This window comes from Oncorhynchus gorbuscha, linkage group LG09 (genome assembly GCF_021184085.1).
Source record: "Oncorhynchus gorbuscha isolate QuinsamMale2020 ecotype Even-year linkage group LG09, OgorEven_v1.0, whole genome shotgun sequence".
NCBI lineage: Eukaryota > Metazoa > Chordata > Actinopteri > Salmoniformes > Salmonidae > Oncorhynchus > Oncorhynchus gorbuscha.
Genome location: NC_060181.1, coordinates 30,447,526 through 30,470,875, shown reverse-complemented (window position 1 = coordinate 30,470,875; position 23,350 = coordinate 30,447,526). Strand labels below are relative to the sequence as shown.

Here is a 23,350-nt window from a genome sequence, read left to right as displayed (position 1 = left end):
GGCAATAAAGAAAGAAAGGGTGGAAGAGTATTAGATAGTTCACTTTGATAAAAAAAAAAAAAAATGGTATAATAATATTCTTGTGCCAATTGGCTTAGAAGAACTAACATGAGATAGAATGGGCACATTTAATATGTATTTCTATTACGCGACTCCATGATTAGCAATTCAAAGGCTGAAGAGAGGAGCGAATAGGACCCGATTTAACTTGGGGCTCGATGTGCACTATGATATAACATGTCTGATCGAGGAAGGCTGTTTATCCCATGAACCAGCGGTCTAAGAAGATACACAAGAATACTCTATTGCCATAGTTAGGGTACACGGTAGACTACACTTCTCATCTGCATGTATGGCGAAAGGAAAGACTCATAATAGTTTCAAGGCTATTGTTGACCCAAAAAAACACACAAATGCCCTGTATTTTCCATCCAGAATAGAAGTTGCAAGTAGCAGACAAACTATACAGTGTGTAATACTGCCCTCACATGGAATACTTTTTAAAAGGCAAATGGTTGGGAAAATAACAAGTTGACAACATTCTTCATGATAAACCATTTATTTTAATTTGAGTGCAAGTTGACCATTCATTTATACAATAGGTTTGCAAATAATTTTAAAGATCTCTTCATAAAAAACATCTGCAAAATAAGGGGACGCTTTTTCTGTACCAATTTCTGTAATATTATTAGAAAATAGCACTGTTGTAATACTTTAATTACATTTAAAATACATTTGTGTTAACATTAGGAAGACCATGCAGTATTTAATATAAAGTCAAATCTACAGGATAAGTTTATACAGCTGAGGCCAACCATTGGCCTACATACAAAGTAACATAATAAAAACATGTTTAAGTAAAAATATATCCATGTTCCTGCTGCAGGCCTTCAACACCCTCCGTGAAATAATTATAGCGCATGTAAGCTTTGTTAGGTCTTATTCAATTATTCTAATGTTTCAAATTGTACAATTAAATTTTTTTACTTTAAATTCCCATTTTAACAATATGGTGCCTTATTACTATGCCTGAAAAAACAATTAGTTAGCTTGTATTATTGGCTGTCAGAAAATGTACAGAATACAGTAAAAATGCACATCATTGTGTATGGGGAGAATGGAGCTGTTGAATAAGATCTAGGTCTATGTAAAACAGCTAGTAAGCGGACTAGTTGATGCTACATTTGAGTTTCCTTTAACTAAACCCGTCACTGATATATGTAGACTACATATAGCCATTTCCTCTGTACAGTTTTCATACCCCTCCATGTATTGTCCCAACAGCGATAAGGCTAGTACCAGTGGGTACACACACACACACACGTTGGAGGGTTTCACCAGTGTCATGTAGTCTAACAAAGTTCAGTATCTCATTTATTTGGACATTAAATCATTAGTACCACCGTGTATGAATGTCAACCATCAACATGATCAACAATTCATGCGTATACAATTCTTTCCTCTTCTGAAATCAAAATATGGCAAAGTGTTGAGGGAAGTCTAAAAAGCAGGTGCAGAAGGCAGAATATTCTTACCTTAGGTAGCGACAAAGAATGTAGATGTGATGAACAAAACAGGACATTCTCTGTCAATCTCTGTCCCTTTTGTCATTCCTATCGTAAGTCACAGTGTTGGCACAGGGAAGTAACAAAATGTCCTCTGAAAGAGGCCTAAACCACCACCTCTGTTGTTCTCCCCCTGCTCCCCCATGGGTCATCTTGTCAGGAAGCTCAACGCTGCAGTACAGTAGTACCAGTAGCCCCATGGTTTCATATCTGAGGGCTTGGACCGATGGGACTCACCTCTATTCCGTGGCTTCAACAATGACTGGATTGACCAAGGAACCACATCCACAAATTCATAGTCCATGGTCACAGATAGGCCATGGTTTCAGATACAGCCATCAATACTGTGCCTTCCGGGAGAGGAATAGGCTTGTTCCATAACAAGGGAATGTGGGTATTGCAGTCACCAGGGGGTCTGTGCGTTCCATATTAGAGTCCTGCAAACCCCCGGCTCCGTATTGCATTTAACTTCTTTTGCAGCCAGGCCAGGGAGCACAGCTAAGGCCGATGGAATCTGAGGAGTGAGGATGGAGGAAAGTCATGATGCACACTGGCTAGGAAGATATAGGGCTGCAACTTACAACATTCAACAACAGTTGAGTTTTAGAGAAATCCTGGTTAGTTTGGAGTTCCAGGCCTGGATATAAGTCAATAAAATATGAACCATAAAGTTGGAAGAAATGTTGAAGTGTTCAGCTAAATCTGAGGAGTCATTTTGAATAATTTATAGATATTGGTGTTGTATAGGACACTTACCTGGTATAGATCCTGCTCTCTTCATGAACCTCCATCTCAGAGCTCTTGAACTCATTAAGTTCCTTGCGGATGGCAGCCTAGAATAATAGAGGGGGAAGATGCATCACATAACACCAGAATCACTGTACTGGCAGGAACAACCTAGAGCAGTTCTACTTTGTAATTCTGTACAGTACAGACAATGAGATCAAACGATTAGTGCCTAGACTTCAGGCTTTTTTCAATGAGAATCAATTGACAAGCAAGCCAGTGTCTGCTCTTCTCTCCAGAGTCAGACATACTCCGGCAAAAAAATAAAATGTCTCTTTCAGGACCCTGTCTTTTAAAGATAAATTGTAAAAATCCAAACAACTTCAGATCTTCATTGTCAAGCGTTTAAACACCGTTTCCCATGCTTGTTCAGTGAACCATAAACAATGAATATGCACCTGTGGAACGGTCGTTAAGACACTAACAGCTTACAGACGGTAGGCAGTTATGGGCACAGTTATGAAAACTTAGGACACTAAAGAGGCCTTTCTACTGACTCTGAAAAACACCAAAAGAAAGATGCCCAGGGCCCCTGCTCATCTGCATGAACATTCCTTAGGCATGCTGCAAGGAGGCATGAGGACTGTAGATGTGGCCAGGGCAATAAATTGCAATGTCCGTACTGTGAGAAGCCTAAGACAGCGCTACAGGGAGACAGGACAGATAGCTGATCGTCCTCGCAGTGGCAGACCACGTGTAACAACACCTGCACAGGATCGGTACATCCGAACATCACACCTGCGGGACAGGTACAGTATGGCAACAACTGCCCGAGTTACACCAGAAACGCACAATCCCTCCATCAATGCTCAGACTGTCCGCAATAGGCTGAGAGAGGCTGGACTGGGGGCTTGTTGGCCTGTTGTAAGGCAGGTCCTCACCAGACATCAATGACAACAATGTCGCCTATTTGCACAAACCCACTGTCGCTAGACCAGACAGGACTGGCAAAATGTGCTCTTCAACGAAGAGCCGCGGTTTTGTCTCACCAGGGGTGATGGTCGGATTCGCGTTTATTGTCGAAGGAATGTTACACTGAGCTCTGTACTCTGGACCAGAATCGATTGGGAGGTGGAGGGTCCATCATGGTCTGGGGCGGTGTGTCACAGCATCATCGGACTGAGCTTGTCGTCATTGCAGGCAATCTCAACGCTGTGCGTTACAGGGAAGACATCCACCTCCCTCATGTGGTATCCTTCCCGAAGTCTCATCCTGACATGACCCTCCAGCATGACAATGCCACCAGCCATACTGCTCGTTCTGTGCATGATTTGTCAGTGTTCTGCGATGGCCAGGGAAGAGCCCAGATCTCAATCTCATTGAGCGCGTCTGGGACCTGTTGGATCGGAGGGTGAGGGCCAGGGCTATTTCCCCCCAGAAATCTCACAGCATGAACTGCCAAATCTGGTGCAGTCCATGAGGAGGAGATGTACTGCAGTACTTAATGTAGCTGGTGGCCACACCAAATACTGACTGTTACTTTTGATTTTGACCCACCCTTTGTTTAGGGACACATTATTCCAGTACTATGAGTCACATGGCTGTGGAACTTATTCAGTTTGTCTCAGTTGTTGAATCTTATGTTCATACAAATATTTACACATGTTAAGTTTGCTGAAAATAAACACAGTTGACAGTAGGAGGACCTTTCTTTTTTTGCAGTTTTTTTGCGATGGCACACGTATCCAAATCCTGCCTCATATCCAAAACCTGGCATCTCAGAACTTCCATCCAATCATAAATATGAACTTCTCAATAGTTTAACTTGCCAATAAAAGTTCTGCAAATTAAAAATAAAACCGCAAATGTCAGTTCTCATCTAAGAAATGGTGACGGATTTTAAACCTTTGAATAGCAGAAAGTATGCTATAATTTCTGTTTCAACCTCTTCTCCTAGCTTCACTGGACCAGGTAATATCCTGGAGACAACTCAGCACAGCCATTAAGTAGCGATTATATTGCATTCTTGGGATTTTTGTTTGACACAGTACGTGTCTGGAATTCAAAACCCTGCTGAAATGATAAAAGATCTCTCAGTATGAAGAGGTTTAAACCTCACAAGACTTCCTGGTGTAAATAAAGGTACAAAGGTTTAAAAGTGTATGACAGGCTGTTATTACTATGACTATTACAGTTGAGGAGCACACTTAACATTTTTTTACAACCTTATATTCATCTTCTCCAGGACCACCTCAACATATGAAAATAGATATGTTTATGTTTTATAGTAAAAAAAGATGACATCTACCAATTAGAGACAATTAGGCAATTTGTAGTTAATGCATACTCATAGTTGGTCAAAATCACATGATGCACACTGATGATGTCATTGGAAACATCCATCTTCCTTCATCTTTTTTTCACAAAACATATAAACGCACCATTTTCACATGATGTTGGGATGGTGCTGGAGATGATTAATATGAAGTTGAACATTTTTGAAAATGCCCTTTAACCTGTTAAGTCGACCCTCTACTTTTTCGAACATTCTGTTTAAAATCGCGCAACATTTCACCGCCCTGCTACTCATGCCAGGAATATAGTATATGCATATTATTAGTATGTGTGGATAGCAAACACTCTGACGTTTCTAAAACTGGTTAAATCACGGCTGTGACTTTAACAGAGCGTGAGTTTCATCGAATAGCGCAGGAAAACCTGATCACTGAAAATGGAAATAAATATCCTTGCGCTTACTTCCAGGAATTGTTCAAAGTGAACCAAATTACATGAGACCGAGGTTTCAGCGCCTACAGCTACCACACGTTGTCTAGAGTCTTGTCATTTGATTCACAATTGATTCTTGGTCTAACCGGTTCAAGGGAACTCCTTCCCTCCGTTCTCCGACCGGATGTTTTGGTCGAGTTCTCTCGGCCATGTTTTTTTTCAGACGACACCTATAGAAGTTACATCGCCTCCTGATGAATTTTATCGCTTATTAACGTGTACTAATACCTAAAGTTGCATTACAAAAGTATTTCGAAGTGTTTTGTGAAAGTTTATCGTCGACTTTTTGAATTTAAAAAAATGACGTTACGTTATGAAACGCTCTTTTTTTCCGTTTATCATACAGTCTACATAGAACGATATCTAGGCTATATATGGACCGATTAATCGAAAAAAAGACCCAATAGTGATTATGGGACATCTAGGAGTGCCAACAAAGAAGATGGTCAAGGGTAATGAATGTTTTATATTTTATTGTGCGGTTTGTGTAGCGCCGAATATGCTAATTATTTTGTTTACGTCCCCTGCGGGTCTTTTGGGGTGTTACATGCTATCAGATAATAGCTTCTCATGCTTTCGCCGAAAAGCATTTTAAAAATCTGACTTGTTGCCTGGATTCACAACGAGTGTAGCTTTAATTCATTACCCTGCATGTGTATTTTAATGAACGTTTGAGTTTTAACTAATACTATTAGCATTTAGCGTAGTGCATTTGCATTTCCAGAGCTCTAGATGGGACGCCTGCGTGCCAGGTAGGAGCAAGTGGTTAACTGAGTCTCACCTTATCAGAGGGCGTGAGCTTGGTCCAGGGTTTGTCTGCACGGCGGTCGTAGTCTTGAGTTGTGGTACACTCTACGTACTCATGGAAACGCAGGATCTTCCTGGCCTGAAGCTCTGCTATGGTGGGCCTCTGGGACAGCTGCCGGGTAGAAAGAAAACACACTGACTGTCTGAAACTAAAATGCTAAGTTAACACTTTATGGTGATTAGTTACATTTAAGTGTTTTATTTGTATATCTGTGTATGATTGTTTTATCACCGGAGTGTGTGTATATATGCAGGATAATGTACTGTCTCTTTGTGTGTTTTCATTCTGCAGTGTGTGTGTCAGGCTAACCTTTCTCGTTAGTCTGCGTTTGATCTCGCTCCTCTCTGCCCTGATATCAGCTTCGTTCCTGGCTACAATAAGACAAGACATTCCATCAGAGGGCAGACAGACAGAAACACCGCAGTCGGTTAGAGGGCAGACAGACAGAGACAGAGACACCGCAGTCGGTTAGAGGGCAGACAGACAGAGACACCGCAGTCGGTTAGAGGACAGACAGACAGAGACACCGCAGTCGGTTAGAGGACAGACAGACAGAAACACCGCAGTCGGTTAGAGGGCAGACAGACAGAAACACCGCAGTCGGTTAGAGGGCAGACAGACAGAAACACCGCAGTCGGTTAGAGGGCAGACAGACAGAAACACCGCAGTCGGTTAGAGGGCAGACAGACAGAAACACCGCAGTCGGTTAGAGGGCAGACAGACAGAAACACCGCAGTCGGTTAGAGGGCAGACAGACAGAAACACCGCAGTCGGTTAGAGGGCAGACAGACAGAAACACCGCAGTCGGTTAGAGGGCAGACAGACAGAAACACTGCAGTCGGTTAGAGGACAGACAGACAGAAACACCGCAGTCGGTTAGAGGACAGACAGACAGAAACACCGCAGTCGGTTAGAGGACAGACAGACAGAAACACTGCAGTCGGTTAGAGGACAGACAGACAGAAACACTGCAGTCGGTTAGAGGACAGACAGACAGAAACACTGCAGTCGGTTAAAGGACAGAAAGACAGAAACACTGCAGTCGGTTAGACAGAAAGACAGAAACACTGCAGTCGGTTAGAGGACAGACAGACAGACACACTGCAGTCGGTTAGAGGACAGACAGACAGAAACACTGCAGTCGGTTAGAGGACAGACAGACAGAAACACCGCAGTCGGTCAGAAGCGAGCAGGCAGGCAGTCGGTCAGAGGCGGGCAGGCAGGCAGTCGGTCAGAGGCGGGCAGGCAGGCAGTCGGTCAGAGGCGGGCAGGCAGGCAGTCGGTCAGAGGCGGGCAGGCAGGCAGTCGGTCAGAGGACAGACAGAAACACTGCAGTCGGTCAGAGGACAGACAGAAACACTGCAGTCGGTTAGAGGACAGACAGAAACACCGCAGTCGGTTAGAGGACAGACAGACAGAAACACCGCAGTCGGTTAGAGGGCAGACAGACAGAAAACACCGCAGTCGGTCAGACGCGGGCAGGCAGGCAGTCGGTCAGAGAACAGACAGACAGAAACACCGTAGTCGGTCAGAGGCGGGCAGGCAGGCAGTCGGTCAGAGGCGGGCAGGCAGGCAGTCGGTCAGAGGCGGGCAGGCAGGCAGTCGGTCAGAGGCGGGCAGGCAGGCAGTCGGTCAGAGGCGGGCAGGCAGTCAGACAGAGACATATAGAGAGACAGACGGCACCCATATTCACTAAGCGTCTCAGAATAGGAGTGCTGATCTAGAATCTGTTTTTCCTTTTAGATCATAATGAATATGATTATATGGTCAGGGGGGACCTGATCCTAGACAAGCACTCAGGGCCCTGAGCTTCTCCTGGCATCTACACAGCACAGGAGTTGTTTTGAATCAGTATTTCCCCTCTCGGGGACAAGGACGTCCTTTGTCTAAGACGAACTCTGCACATTGTGTAGTCCTTTTACAAAGCTGTCTAAGGACAAAGCTTTTAAGTAGCGCTTTCAGAGTAGTCGGAGGACAACCATAAGACATGTGAAAACATTCCATTTTGGATACCTGAGCAGAAATAGTTTTTCGAAAATATAATCTCAACTTCTTAAAAAGTGTTGGCACTACCGTTTTCGTCCCAATGCTAATAAACTCAAGAACAAACAAGTGCAATGGTCAAATTACACAGTGAAGCAAGCCATATCTTTTCTTGTATGGAAGTACTTTTACAGACCACTAGAGGGTAGACTGATGTATGGCAGATGTCATATCACACTGTATTAGATACAGTTTTGGTTACTAGTAAAACCAGAGAGATGCTTGTCTATCTAGATGTAACAGACATTAAAGCAACTGAATGAAGCATGAAGTTGATATTGACTGGAAACATTATAATAAAACCTGACATAAAAATGCAGACAAGAAATATGATAGTGAGAGTTACCTGGAAGGATGTTTCTCTGCTCCAACTCCTCTGCTGTGGGTCTCTGACTCAACCTCCTGATTAAAGAAACACACAACACACGCCTGTTGATGATAGGGGAGCGCACACGCACACGTTTAGGATAGGGGAACACACCCCCCCCCCACCCAACACACACCAGTCTCTGGATGTAGTTACCTGTTGAGTGTAGTACCGATCTTGTTCCTGAGTTCCTCCCACTGCTCTCTGCTCTGCCAGCCGACTCCGTCCTGTCCTTCTCCTCCCTCCTGCTCCGCTCTCTCCTGCTGTCTCTCCAGCTTCAGGGCCAGGGTGTCCTTCCTCGTCACACGGCTCGCCAAGGCACCTGGGTGGTGCAGACAAAAACAGACACAGTTTAACTTGGGGCTCTGCATCACATTAGACTACTCATTTGCAAGTAGTAAAATGCATACAATGAAGGAAGAAAATCGAAAGACACAGGCTCAAATTGAATTCCCCTTATTGATGTCCACTAATAATGAAAGTGTCTTCCTAACAGTATTGTACTTTTTTTTACTTCTGAGATTGAAATCAACACCAGCCCCATGTGATATCATCAACAGACTTCAGATCTACTTACTTGGTGGATCTTCGTCCTCGTCTTCATCGTCATCTCTGTAGAGGATGGGTCCGTCAGAGTCCGTCTCCTCATCTTCATCCTCCTCACTGCTGTCTCCGTGCCCCCGGCCCTCTGGGATCACACTGACCCTGGGTTCCCCCATCAGAACCCTTCTGCTCCTGGGCTCCAGCTCAGGCTGCCTGGGGGGGCTGGGAGGGCAGCATCCGCCTGGGGTGAAGCTTCTCCAACTCCTCCTCCATGTTGAAGTCATCATCCTCAGGTCTGGAGAGAGGGATCGAAAGAAAGAGGGACAAATGTCAACAATTTTAGTCTGACTCTTGAATAGTGTGTGGTCGTGTGTTTGAAGTACGTCTATAATTGTTCTGTTGTTATGATTGGAGCCACATTTTTAGCTCAACATTGTTACAGTTGATATTGTGGTTAATAGACATGCTGTGACATTATGGAAGCATGATAAATTCAGCACTCACAGTCTGAGCAGTTCTATGGTGATGGGTAGAGAGCGTCGGACTCCAGCCTCAGTGAGGAACTCTGGAGGGGACTCAAACAGCATGGAGTGGGCTCTCTGGGATCCGTCTGGGTTAGCCTGGGCCGGGCTGGGGGGAGCACAGGGCCCGCTGGATCAGGATGTGCAGGGGGATGGCTGGGACTGAGGCTGGGGGGTGGTTGGGTGGCTCTGTGGTGGGGCTGGGAGGATCCTTCTGATGGATAGGGAGGGGGACGGAGACAGAGTTGGGGAGAGGTAGGTGGGGGTGGGAGCTAGGAGTGGACATGGGTATATGGGACAGAGGTCGTGGTACAGGGTCAGAGGTGGGTAGTTGGAAGCCTACTGCTTTAAGGGTGTCCCGATTGGCATCTTGGTCAGCGCTGGGGGGGTACAGAGACAGTAGGTATGGGGACTGGAACAGGGGCAGAACTAGATGGGAAGGAGGTCTCTGCCTCAAGGGACGGGTCGTCGGAGAGGCTCTTGGTGACGGGGGTCATCCTCTTGGGCGGAGTGGGTGGAGAGCACCTGGTGGGGGCAGGAAACACGATGACACCACTGCCAGCCTGAGAGAGCTCCGCTATGGAACAAAAAACACGCAACAGGATGAATACTGGTCATTTACAAGGACAGAACTGAGAGGTCAGAGGGAGAGAGGGCATCAAAGCATCACATTCACACTTAAGCAAACTGGTTAAAAGGATTATGATGAGTTGTTTAGTTTCACGAAGGCACAATGCATTTTTAACCTGTGGATGGATGGGATATATTTTTTAAATCATGATGATATCAAATCTGGATATTAGTAGCATGGCCCATATCTTATCCAATGGTTCAGATGAAAATCATTCCGTGCAGTATCAAAACCGGGAATTTGAAAACCTGAAAAGCATTTTAGTAGTCTTAATCCATTATTTTTAAGTCACTTCACACGCCTCAGCAGTCTCTCTTGACCTCTCTTTAAAGTCAAAGAAGACAACCAACAAGCAGGGGCACACTGCCTGGCAGTTAGCCTAACTTCCATGCATTGTTTTCATTCCAACCAAGTCAAGTTAGTGCAGTCAGTTCAGCCACAACATGAGCTCATGGGCTCTCATGAAGTGTTTGATTAGATTTTCATTGATGCCAGAGTGATTAGAGGGATAATAGAGTGCTGAGTACCTGGCCGTTAGCAAATTTGGTAGGCTACTAATTACCGGTCACCACAACAGCCCTAGTCACAACAACTGTCACTATAAAGACTGTTGTAATGGGCTCCAGACCTAGGGCAGCTGGGGCAGAGGATATGGAAAACTGAGGCAGCAAATCAGAGCCCTGGATGCTCTGGAGTTGCTCCAGGCCTGTTGGAAGAGCACGAGCACAGCATTGTGTGTGTGTGTGTGTGTGAGCTGAGCTTGAATAACCCCGGTAAAGAAAAGCCCTTGCCTGCCCCTCTCTTTGGAGACTGTCTCGCTGTACACAAACTGTCCTCCGCCCTCTCTCCTCTGTGACCGGAAAACCGATGAGTGGTCGAGGAACGTGTCAATTCGTTAGTAGGCAAATTGAAGATGGTCCTCCCCTCCTCAATAGCCTTGTTTTGGCGAAGAAGCACAAGTATATCCTACTCAAGTCCTTTACAGAAGAGTTTTAAACTCTGCCACATACCATTGTTTTCTCGAAGGAGAAAATGATGCAAACATTCTATCTATAAAAATGTCTTGCTAAACTAACATAATTTGTTTTTATTACTTTATACATTTATTTTATGCGTCCACCCCTGTAAAAGTAATTTGCCTGATTTGAGCAGAGGACAGTCATTTCATACAAATGCATGTTCTTCCACATTCCCTCTCTTCGATTAACTTCAACTTTTTTCAAAAGGATGTGAGAGAGGATGCAGGAGTTGAGCAAATCCAATTGAGAAAAGGCCTAAGTACTGCATAGAACACCCTGTGTTTCAGTACACATCGGGACCAACCACTATACTGCAGGAGGACATATTCTGTTGAAACAGGACACTTAGAAACACCAGAGTCATTGATTTGGGTTCAAAAAGGTCAAACGTAATTGTAACACTTTACTTGAGGGGTACCGGACTTACCTCATCCACAAACCTATGTAAAACAATGATAACCAATAACATAATGGAGTGAAACAGCAGTACAAACAGGGAGCAGAGGCAGGGTAAACTCACCAAGCAGAGCGAGGTTGCTGTTGCGGTTGGTGGGTTTGGGTGGGGGTACAGGTGGCTGCTTGGCATGGGGGGGGGTACAGGGGGAGGGGTGGCCAACTCTCCCGGGATGAAGGATGGGGGTACATGGCTGAACCGCGCAGGGGGGACGGGGCTGGGAGGAGGGTCATCACTGATGACCAGGGAAACAGTCCTGGGTGGCTTGGCCACCGCTATTGCAGAGGTGGTGGAGGAAGTAGAGGAGGAGGAGGAGGAAGGTGGGGTGGAGGTCCGGCCAGGCTCCATGAAGGAGGTGGTGGTGGGTTGGCCCTTGGGAGGGAGCATGGCCTGTTTGGCAGGAGGCTGAGCTCTCCGGGAGGAAGAGGAGTTAAAGGCGGAGTCAGGGTCTGGGGTGGGGCCTGGGGCGAAAGCGGACACCAGTGGACTCTACAGACAAAACACAGAGACCGACAGAGACAAAACACAGAGACAGACCGGATGTCAGAAGGATAATAAGTGTTTCTATTCCACCTGGCCCTTGGGGCTCAAAGTGCAGCCTCAAACACACACTGTTACTGTACAGTGCTGAGCACATAGAACACAGAGCTGAGATAAGCTGCAACTCAACGTTAGACAATAAGCAGCTTTTTAACAGATTAACTAACTAAAGGCGGATACTGGTCCACAGGGGTGAGAACAAGGAGATTTACAAGTTACCATATATACACACACACACAACACAGTAGATTTGAATGAATCTCCTAGACACTCAATTAGCAGACATTGCCCTTGCAAAGTGCCCAATAAACTGCTTTAAAATGCTTTTTTCCACTAATAATTGTTGAACTTCTCCAACAGCTGAAGAGCAACCTTCAGACGTACAAGTGAGAGGATTTACTTACATATCCCAGGCAGTTTCTTACCTGCTCTTCCGCGGGTCTCCCCTCGTTTGGTCTCCTCAGATGGCATGTACCTGGGCAGGGTGCTTCCACAGTTAGTCTCGGAGGCAGGGCGGACCCTGCTACGGGGGTCCTCTGAGGAGGTCTTATGGAGACTGGGCCTCAGCTCCATCTCAGAGTGGGGTCTGACAACCGGACGACTCCCTTCTACAGGTCTCAAGATAGTCTCTGTTTTCCCAGTCTCTGGTTTCCCAGCCCTAGGACTCCTTCTCCTATCCTTCTCCTCCCCATCGTCCCTGCGATCACGAGCATCTCTCATTTCACAATCGATTCTCTTGTCATCCCTCCTCTCTCGATCATCTCTCTTCTCATCTCTTTTCTCTTTTCCCTCTCTCCTGTCATTTTTTTCTCCTTTCGCATCTCTCTTCTCCTTGTCCTCCTCTCGATAATCTCTGTCCCTCCTTTCCCTGTCATCTCTCCTGTCTCTCTTTTCCTTGTCTTTATCATCCCTCCATTCGCCTCCCTCCCGGTCTCTCTCCTTCCTCTGATCCTTTCTTTCTCTCTCATCACAAGGATCTCTCCTCTCTTTCCTCTCCTCTTTCCCATCTCTCCTCTCCTCTTTCCCATCTCTCCTCTCCCCTCGCTTGTCCTCTTTCCCCCTCTCTCCTCTCCTCTTTCCCCTCTCCTCTCCTCTTTCCCATCTCTCCTCTCCTCTTTCCCATCTCTCCTCTCCTCTTTCCCATCTCTCCTCTCCTCTTTCCCATCTCTCCTCTCCTCTTTCCCATCTCTCCTCTCCTCTCGCTTGTCCTCTTTCCCCTCTCTCTTGTCCTCTTTCCCCTCTCTCCGGTGCTTCCAGTCCTCCGGAGCAAGTCCTCTCGGTAGTGACCCTCCTTTCCTCTCCGACACGTCAGAGGGCAGTCTGCTCCGTCTCTCCAGATCTATGGCCGATAGCCTGGCGTGCGAGTCAACGTCCAGTGGGGCTCGGTTGGAGCGAGAGGCATCGGAGGGCACCCTGATCCTGCTCCGGGGGTCGTCTGAAGGGACAGTGCCCCGCCGGAGGTCCACTCCCTGGGGCAGCCAAGTGGGGTTGAGCCCTGGGCCTGGCTCCCCCCGCGACCCCCTCACCCCCGACTCAGAGACCCGCTCAACGTCCATGGATACTGGCTGGCCATTCTTCACCCCCGGAACTTTGGAGTGGTTCACATCGTTGCTCTCTGTCACACAGAAACACATACGGATAAGGAATTTGAGGTCAGCAAAGATATTCTCTACATCAATATTCTCTAAAATTGTTACCCTACTATAGTTTTGTTTCTCATTCATAAAATACAGGCCACTAGTATCTCTGTAGGTCCTTTACCTATCAGGGCCCATATGCACAAAGCATCTCAAGAGTCGGAGTGCAGAGCTAGGATCTTTCAATATAATCATATTCATTATGATCTAAAAGGCTAAACCGGTCCTAAATCAGTACTCCTACTCGGAGGGGCTTTGTGGATACAGGCATTGGTCTGCATACCATCCTCTGGAAGTTCTTTCAGCACTCCCCTGTCAATCAGCTCCTGACGAGGTCTTCTTACTGAGATCTTCCTCTCCAACACTGAAAGTAAACAAATGTTTCATTTTCCCGTAACAGAGGTGGCTTGATGAGTAACATTGTCTGAGACCATGAAGACTTGAGCCGACTTAAGATAACAGGTCCTTACAGTTGTACAATCCATACATCAAGGTTACTATTTCTAAAGGGTAGGTACCTATTGAGGTTTCCAGAAACGTCTCACTGCTCTTCTTCTTCCTCCACTTCCAGGGCTTGAACATATTGCCGAAGCTGGAGAACTTGCCCTTGCGTTTGGAGGGAGGGGTTTCGCCTGATGAGTTCCCCCCCTCGCTCCCTGTCGTACTATGCTGCAAGTCCACCTCATCATCTAGAGAGGGATGGGAATGGCATGATGCTTATTACAAGATATAAGATAATAAGGGGGATAGAAAATGATAGGCCTACTGCTTCCCTATTCGTAAAAAGGGATTGATTTTCCTCTATAGACTGGGCACTAACTAACTCTATAGTATGTCTTCAACAGTAATGTTACAGTATGAACTAGGCCTGAGCTGGTTGTTGCTACATTCCACTGTCATGTTTAAGTACAGTTGTGGCCAAAATTTGAGAATGACAAATATTAATTTCTACAAAGTTCTGCTTCAGTGTTTAGGTATTTTTGTGTTTTATTGACAATTACATGAAGTTGATTCAAAGAGTCAATATTTGCAGTGTTGACCCTTCTTTTTCAAGACCTCTGAAATTCACCCTGGCATGCTGTCAATTAACTTCTGAGCCACATCCTGACTGATGGCAGCCCATTCTTGTACAATCAATGCTTGGAGTTTGTAAGAATTTGTGGGTTTTTGTTTGTCCACCTGCCTCTTGAGGATTGACCACAAGTTCAATGTGATTAAGTTCAGGGGAGTTTCCTGGCCATGAACCCAAAATATCAATGTTTTGTTCCTCGAGCCACTGTTATCACTTTTGCCTTATGGCAAGGTGCTCCATCATGCTGGATAAGGCATTGTTCGTCACCAAACTGTTCCTGGATGGTTGGGAGAAGTTGCTCTCGGAGGATGTGTTGGTACCATTCTTTATTCATGGCTGTGTTTTTAGGCAAAATTGTGAGTGAGCCCACTACCTTGGCTGAGAAGCAACCCCACACATGAATGGTCTCAGGATGCTTTACTGTTGGCATGACACAGGACTGATGGTAGCACTCACCTTGTCTTCTCCGGACAAGCTTTTTTTCCAGATGCCCCAAACAAATCGGAAAGGGGATTCAGAGAAAATGACTTTACCCCAGTCCTCAGCAGTCCAATCCCTATACCTTTTGCAGAATATCAGTCTGTCCCTGATGTTTTTCCTGGAGAGAAGTGGCTTCTTTGATGCCCTTCTTGACACCAGGCCATCCTCCATTAGTATTCGCCTCACTGTGCATGCAGATACACACTTGCCCTCTGCCATACCTGAGCAAGCTCTGTACTGGTGGTGCTCTGATCCCACAGCTGAATCAATTTTAGGAGACGGTCTTGGCGCTTGCTGGACTTTCTTGGGCGCCCTGAAGCCTTCCTCACAACAATTGAACAGCTCTCTGTTCAATTGTTCTTGACCCGATAAATGGTTGATTTAGGTGCAATCTTACTGGCAGCAATATCCTTGCCTGTGAAGACCTTTTTGTGCAAAGCAATGATGACGGCAGGTGTTTCCTTTCAGGTAACCATGGTTGACATAAGAATAACAATGATTCCAAGCACCACCCTCCTTTTGAAGCTTCCAGTCTGTTATTAGAACTCAATCAGCATGACAGAGTGATCTCCAGCCTTGTCCTCATCAACACTCACACCTGTGTTAACAAGAGAATCACTGACATGTCAGCTGGTCCTTTTGTGGCAGGGCTGAAATGCAGTGGAAATGTTTTTGGGGACTTTGCAATTAATTGCAATTCATCTGATCACTCTTCATAACAATCTGGAGTATATGCAAATTGGCATCATACAAACTGAGGCAGCAGACTTTGAAAATTAATATTTATGTAATTCTCAAAACTTTTTGCCACGACTGTACAGAGTGTTATACTAGACCACAATAGACTTAGCCAAGCTTAAAGCTGAAGGCTGCTCTGAATTCCACTCATTGGCTGCCGAGTCTAACATTCAACTGAGACTTCTCCCCACCAGCATGGAAAGAGAGTGGGATGGTTTCAATACGGTTTCAATACAAACATAAGCCCACCACACTTCCTGTCAAGAGTACAAACATAATTACTACAGAAACTGCAGACAGAGAGCAGAATAAACAAACAAGCAACACATTGGAGAGGATAAGGTTAGTCTCCCAGAAATCATGACTCATAACTGGTCTCCAGCTGATGACGTCACATGCTCCTGTAAACCATGCAATAGAGCAAGGAAGACTTATTATGGGCGTGAAATATCCACACATTCTTAGGTGATATGTCAACCACACGTACACACACTTGCTGCACAAGAGGACGGTGCTTAGGACATAGAGCATGTTGATGGTTGACTGACTGAGTCACTCCCTAAGGAACAAACCAGGAAGCTTTGAATAGCATGAGATCTATATAAAAACACCAGACATATGTTACAGTCATCGGCCTTATATTGATGAGGTCACAACAGTCCAGTCTATGGGGGACAGTGGCAATTTGCATCTTCAAATTCATTCATTCATCCCTCATCCCCCTGTATTCTGACTCTTACCAGAAAACACCCTGGCATGAGAAAGAGGGATGAAAGGTAAGCGGAGAGAAACCGATCGAATTCACTTGATTGATCATTTTACAGAGACAGACAGACACAGGTATATTATGCCCTTAAATAGTAAATGAATGCTAAAAACTGCATACCAGTGCAATTCACTGAGGGCGTTTGTTAAACAAATAGATAATGTTATAAAAGACTAGTAGAGAGAGGGAAAGAGGAAAGAGAAAGCAAAACAGCAAAAAGAGAGGGGTCGGAGACAAGACATGGAAAGTCGTGCGAAACGGGGCCAGGATTCATAAGGGTAAAAATTAGAGTGTTGATATCCCTGTGGCAGGCAGGCACCAGTTCCACAGAAAACAGTTTGAGAGTGATCGAGACAAGCCAGTCAGTGCCAGCAAAAACAAAACAATTAGAGAATCACACCAGAACATTGAGGTCAGTTGTTTTGTCTGTAGCATCTAGCCTGAAGATTACGTCAGACCTAATGCCAATATTCATCTGAGAATATGCATCTAGTATGCATAATATATACTGTAAATACTGTAGTTCCACATCCAGGCCACGTGGTAATTGTGCTGGTCTGGAAACAGTGAACACTAGGAGATGCAGTTCCCAGCAATACTGTTGTTCTTCTCAAGGTTAGTCTAAGCTAAATTTAACAGCAGCAAAGCTCAGAATATTACATTTCATTTGGTTACAGACAGTTCCATACAGGAACAACTGAGGAATCATACTTTATCATGGTCACCAGAACTATCAATACCAACTGAACTTCAAAACACCAGCAATCACTATGCCAAGTTACCATAACTGTCAGCTTAGCTACACTGTATAGTACATTAACTCATTTCGGATGAGGTCTAAGCCTTAGTTTACGTTGCTGTGAATGATTCATCTCATTCAAAATGAGTGTTCCTTTTTAAGTCCCTTTAAATGCACAACCATGTTGTCAGATGCATGTACCTCTGAGATAAACAAGTCTGTTTGTCCATTTAGTTCCTATATGGGTCTCGTGTGATCCCCAGTTGACCAAGAGGTCCTAACCTGAACTGTATGGCACTGCAGTGATGTGGGGGACAGGGAGCGGTGGTGGGTGTTGAACCTTCCCTCTGTCAAACACAGCCTCCCAGCCGTTCCTGGACAGACAGACACTAATTGGTGCTGGAAGGGGCTCTGTCTGTGTGGGGCGAGGCGTCCTTGTGTTACAATAGAACGCGACAACGTGAGAAGAGAAAGCAGGTATCAGAGTTGGGGAATAAAAGGTGACGGCACAGTCAAAACAACCCTGGACTGACTGATGGTAACCACTGCTCCACAGAGACTGACAGGCCATCAAAGACACAGTTTGACATCCATCTACAGGCAGAGCACTGTCTTACTGGCATGCAGGCTACATATTTTACAACGCACACGTCTTGTTTGAACAGAAATCTGTGACAATATTGTCAAGGTGAATGTACCCATTGTTTCGTGGTGAACATGACAAGCAGAGAGAAGCAGAGAGAGCTGCTAGAGAAGCCTTGGTTTGCTCTTACTCAACCAGCAGTCCTACTGAATGGACCATAAGGTAAATGACCCATAACAATGACATGACACGCACTGAGTCAACATAGTTTCTGACAACTGCATTGAGTAGTGTAGCCATGAAGTTCGAATGACATTCTATTGCTATGAGCATAGCACGGTGGTGGTATACCATATACGCATGGAGTGGAAGCAGGCACAGGAGTACTGTAGTAAAGAAATACAATTATACTTACAGTGCATACAGAAAGAATTCAGACTCCTTCACTTTTTCCAGTTTGTTACGGTACAGCCTTATTCTAAAATTGATTAATATTTTTTTCCCCCTCAATCGACACACAATACCCCATAATGACAAAGTAAAAACAGGTTAAGAATAAAACTAAATATTACATTTACATACAAATTCAGACCCCTTTACTCAGTACTTTGTTGAAGCACCTTTGGCATCGATTACAGCCGACACTCCTTGGGTATGACATTACAAAGCTTGGCACACCTGTATTTGGGAACTTTCTCCCATTCTTCTCTGCAGATTCTCTCAAGCACTGCCAGGTTGGAAGGGCTATGTCACTGCACAGCTATTTTCAGGTCTCTCCAGAGATGGTCGAACGGGTTCAAGTCTCTGGCTGGGCCACAAGGACATTGAGACTCGTTTCGAAGCCACTCCTGTCGTTGTCTTGGCTGTGTGCTTAGGGTTGTTGTCCTGTTGGAAGGTGAACATTCGCCCCAGTCTGAGGTCCTGAGCGCTCTGGAGCAGGTTTTCATCAAGGATCTCTCTGTACTTTTAATCTTTCCTTCGACCCTGACTAGTCTCCCAGTCCCTGTTACTGAAAAACATCCCCACAGCATGTTGCTGCCACCACGCTTTACCGTAGGGATGGTGCCAGGTTTCCTCCAGTTGTGACGCTTAGCATTCAGGCCAAAGTGTTCAATCTTGGTTTCATCAGACCAGAGAAACTTGTTTAGGTGCCTTTTGACAAACTCCAAGCGGGCTGTTATTTGCCTTTTACTGAGGAGTGGCTTCCGTCTGACCACTCTACCATAAAGGCCTGATTGGTGGAGCGCTGCAGAGATGGTTGTCCTTCTGGAAGGTTCTCCCATCTCCACAGAGGAACTCTGGAGTGCTGTCAGAGTGATCATCGGGTTCTTGGTCACCTCCATGACCTTCTCCCCTGCTTGCTCAGTTTGACTGGGCAGCCAGCTCTAGGAAGAGCCTTGTTAGTTCCAAACTTCTTCCATTTAAGAATGATGGAGACCACTGTGTTCTTGGGGGACCTTCAATGCTGCACACATTTTTTGGTACCCTTCCCCAGATCTGTGCCTTGACAAAACTCTGTCTCGGAGCTCTACAGACAATTACTTCAACCTTGTGACAACTTGTGAAAATGTATCTGTTCTATTATACATTTGCACAAATTTCTAAAAACCTGTTTTCGCTTTGGTCATTATTTTATCATTTTTAGAATCAAATCAAATTTTATTTGTCACATACACATGGTTAGCAGATGTTAATGCGAGTGTAGCGAAATGCTTGTGCTTCTAGTTCCGACAATGCAGTGATAACCAACAAGTAATCTAACTAACAATTCCAAAACTACTGTCTTATACATAGTGTAAGGGGATAAGGAACATGTACATAAGGATATATGAATGAGTGATGGTACAGAGCAGCATACAGTAGATGGTATCGAGTACAGTATATACATATGAGATGAGTGTGTAGACAAAGTAAACAAAGTGGCATAGTTAAAGTGGCTAGTGATACATAAGGATGCAGTCGATGTTGTAGAGTACAGTATATACATATGCATATGAGATGAATAATGTAGGGTAAGTAACATTATATAAGGTAGCATTGTTTAAAGTGGCTAGTGATATATTTACATCATTTCCCATCAATTCCCATTATTAAAATGGCTGGAGTTGGGTCAGTGTCAATGACAGTGTGTTGGCAGCAGCCACTCAATGTTAGTGGTGGCTATTTAACAGTCTGATGGCCTTGAGATAGAAGCTGTTTTTCAGTCTCTCGGTCCCAGCTTTGATGCACCTGTACTGACCTCGCCTTCTGGATGATAGCGGGGTGAACAGGCAGTGGTTCGGGTGGTTGATGTCCTTGATGATCTTTATGGCCTTCCTGTAACAACGGGTGGTGTAGGTGTCCTGGAGGGCAGGTAGTTTGCCCCCGGTGATGCGTTGTGCAGTCCTCACTACCCTCTGGAGAGCCTTACGGTTGAGGGCGGAGCAGTTGCCGTACCAGGCGGTGATACAGCCCGCCAGGATGCTCTCGATTGTGCATCTGTAGAAGTTTGTGAGTGCTTTTGGTGACAAGCCGAATTTCTTCAGCCTCCCGAGGTTGAATAGGCGCTGCTGCGCCTTCTTCACGACGCTGTCAGTGTGAGTGGACCAATTCAGTTTGTCTGTGATGTGTATGCCGAGGAACTTAAAACTAGCTACCCTCTCCACTACTGTTCCATCGATGTGGATAGGGGGTGTTCCCTCTGCTGTTTCCTGAAGTCCACAATCATCTCCTTAGTTTTGTTGACGTTGAGTGTGAGGTTATTTTCCTGACACCACACTCCAAGGGCCCTCACCTCCTCCCTGTAGGCCGTCTCGTCGTTGTTGGTAATCAAGCCTACCACTGTTGTGTCGTCCGCAAACTTGATGATTGAGTTGGAGGCGTGCGTGGCCACGCAGTCGTGGGTGAACAGGGAGTACAGGAGAGGGCTCAGAACGCACCCTTGTGGGGCCCCGTGTTGAGGATCAGCGGGGAGGAGATGTTGCCTACCCTCACCACCTGGGGGCGGCCCGTCAGGAAGTCCAGTACCCAGTTGCACAGGGCGGGTCGAGACCCAGGGTCTCGAGCTTGATGACGAGCTTGGAGGGTACTATGGTGTTGAATGCCGAGCTGTAGTCGATGAACAGCATTCTCACATAGGTATTCCTCTTGTCCAGGTGGGTTAGGGCAGTGTGCAGTGTGGTTGAGATTGCATCGCCTGTGGACCTATTTGGGCGGTAAGCAAATTGGAGTGGGTCTAGGGTGTCAGGTAGGGTGGAGGTGATATGGTCCTTGACTAGTCTCTCAAAGCACTTCATGATGACGGAAGTGAGTGCTACGGGGCGGTAGTCGTTTAGCTCAGTTACCTTAGCTTTCTTGGGAACAGGAACAATGGTGGCCCTCTTGAAGCATGTGGGAACAGCAGACTGGTATAGGGATTGATTGAATATGTCCGTAAACACACCGGCCAGCTGGTCTGCGCATGCTCGGAGGGCGCGGCTGGGGATGCCGTCTGGGCCTGCAGCCTTGCGAGGGTTAACACGTTTAAATGTCTTACTCACCTCGGCTGCAGTGAAGGAGAGACTGCATGTTTCCGTTGCAGGCCGTGTCAGTGGCACTGTATTGTCCTCAAAGCGGGCAAAAAAGTTATTTAGTCTGCCTGGGAGCAAGACATCCTGGTCCGTGACTGGGCTGGATTTCATCTTGTAGTCCGTGATTGACTGTAGACCCTGCCACATGCCTCTTGTGTCTGAGCCATTGAATTGAGATTCCACTTTGAATAAGGTTGTAACATAAAATGTGGAAAAGGGGAAGGGGTCTGAATACTTTCCGAATGTACTGCATGTGCTCCACTGTATTTGCCACCATGTGTTACAAGTTTATTGTATGTAAATAACTACATTACCAAGTCAGTCTAAAGTATGCAATTCCAACTAATACTAGGCCTACACTACATTAACATTCCCCAAAGGGCTCCAATATAAAACCCAGTTGTTCAGAAACAAATAGCTAAACCAAGGCATGCAATTTGTTTAGTTATTAAAGAGTTGAAAGTACAGTGCACAACAAAACAATGCTAACCTATTAAAGTCCACAACATGACACAGCAAACACTGACTGACCAGACCGTGTCATGTGGTTCACATTTTTACTAAGCAAATAAACCTACAGTGGCTAAGTTAAAGACAGATTAGAAAGTCACAATACAAGCCCAATAAACTTGAGCACAAGAAGAAGCAGGATAATATGGAGATGACTTTGTCCACAGAAAGTAGCATGCTGTTTTATTCCAACCCGTCTAAGACAATCTCAGATGAGCCACCACCCTCACCTAAACTCAGCATGGTACAGAGACAATTAGGCCTAAATCAAACTGTAATGTGTTCTTCTCACTGACTGGAACTCACAATCCAAGCCTAATAAACTACAGTGAGCCACCACACCATGAAGAGACCCCTCCCTGCACACAGTTTACTATGGAGCAGTCAAGTTGTCCAAATTCAACAGTTATGTGTTCCGCCCTCTGACAGACAGTCACAGCGGCAAAAACAGGTTTCTGTGTTTGTCTCTGTATATTAGAGAGGAACGATGGGGGCTTTAAGGCTAGGCAAACGGTACAGCACCATAATTAATGATGGAATCCTGAGAAACAGACGACAACGGCAGATTTCTTTTAACTAGACAAGTCAGGTAAGAACAAATCCTTATCTACAATGATGGCCTACACCGGCCAAACCCGGACGAAGTGGGCCAATTGGCAGTCTCATAGGCTGGCGTACCATAACGGCCGGTTGTGATACAGCGTGGTGCCTTGCACTCCCAGCACCACTGTTAACAAAAAAATCCCATGTTCCGTCGTAAAAACCAGTGGGGGAGAGGAGTTTAGACAGCAGTGTGGGTCGGTGAGGTCGGTGTATTACACAATCACCACATTCCATCAGCATACATTCCCTCACCTGTCTGTGCCTGCCCATCTCCGCCTCCTCTCTCTTGGTCTCGCTTTCCAAAACAAAAACCCCTGCAACACGTATCTTCCATATCCACCTACCCATTCTGTTCCATGCTAACACAGACAGTTCTCTACAAAACATTGTACAAACAAACTCTTCTTCCATAGGCAGCAATACAAAAGCAGGTTCTTCCATGCTAAAACAAACAAATAGCGCTTTCCTGAGTAGGCTACTTCAAACTCCTCCTCCAAAAACAAATACAAAAGCTCATGTCCTCAAGTTCTGTACAGGTTCCTGTTCTGTCCTTGGACTCACCAGTGTTGTGTTGAGCAGGTTGCGGTTGGTGTTGCCGGGGCACTGTCTCCACGTCGCTGGCACTCTGTCCCATGCTACCCCACGCCCTTGTCCCCTCTGACCCACCGGC

At 45.7% G+C, this 23,350-nt stretch overlaps 2 protein-coding genes across 3 annotated transcripts; both read right to left on the bottom strand.

The window, feature by feature from the left end:
* Window positions 1–543: 543 nt before the first annotated feature.
* Window positions 544–23,046, bottom strand: LOC124044348 (phosphatase and actin regulator 4B-like). Its single transcript, XM_046364003.1, has 14 exons — window positions 22,933–23,046; window positions 14,160–14,330; window positions 13,925–14,005; window positions 13,204–13,619; window positions 11,580–11,953; window positions 9,753–9,885; window positions 9,460–9,574; window positions 8,874–9,134; window positions 8,453–8,618; window positions 8,276–8,331; window positions 6,196–6,257; window positions 5,860–5,997; window positions 2,322–2,398; window positions 544–2,079 (listed from the first exon to the last, which is right to left on the bottom strand). Exons 1-14 carry the CDS (start codon window positions 23,012–23,014, stop codon window positions 2,064–2,066), a joined length of 2,148 nt encoding a protein of 715 aa, XP_046219959.1. The 5' UTR covers window positions 23,015–23,046; the 3' UTR covers window positions 544–2,063.
* On the bottom strand, window positions 9,350–12,985 carry LOC124043381 (lysine-rich arabinogalactan protein 19-like). Of its 2 annotated transcripts, none has more exons than XM_046361952.1 (3): window positions 12,430–12,985; window positions 11,531–11,953; window positions 9,350–9,885 (listed from the first exon to the last, which is right to left on the bottom strand). In XM_046361952.1, exons 2-3 carry the CDS (start codon window positions 11,849–11,851, stop codon window positions 9,814–9,816), a joined length of 393 nt encoding a protein of 130 aa, XP_046217908.1. In that variant the 5' UTR covers window positions 11,852–11,953; window positions 12,430–12,985; the 3' UTR covers window positions 9,350–9,813. The 2 variants fall into 2 exon arrangements, with proteins under 2 accessions (XP_046217908.1, XP_046217907.1); XM_046361951.1 differs by having other exon boundaries at window positions 9,350–9,937; window positions 12,430–12,984.
* Window positions 23,047–23,350: the final 304 nt, after the last annotated feature.

Excerpts from the sequence above, each read along its gene's own strand:
- LOC124043381 (XM_046361951.1), bottom strand. The coding sequence starts at position 11,851 with ATGCTCCCTCCCAAGGGCCAACCCACCACCACCTCCTTCATGGAGCCT. Across the intron at positions 9,938-11,530 it reads CAGCAACCTCGCTCTGCTTG|CGGAGCTCTCTCAGGCTGGC; the intron begins GTGAGTTTACCC and ends TTTGTTCCATAG.
- LOC124044348 (XM_046364003.1), bottom strand. The coding sequence starts at position 23,014 with ATGGAAGATACGTGTTGCAGGGGTTTTTGTTTTGGAAAGCGAGACCAA. Across the intron at positions 14,006-14,159 it reads GTTTCTGGAAACCTCAATAG|TGTTGGAGAGGAAGATCTCA; the intron begins GTACCTACCCTT and ends GTTTACTTTCAG. Across the intron at positions 11,954-13,203 it reads AGGGGAAAGAGGACAAGCGA|AGTCCACTGGTGTCCGCTTT; the intron begins GAGGAGAGGAGA and ends TTTTGTCTGTAG.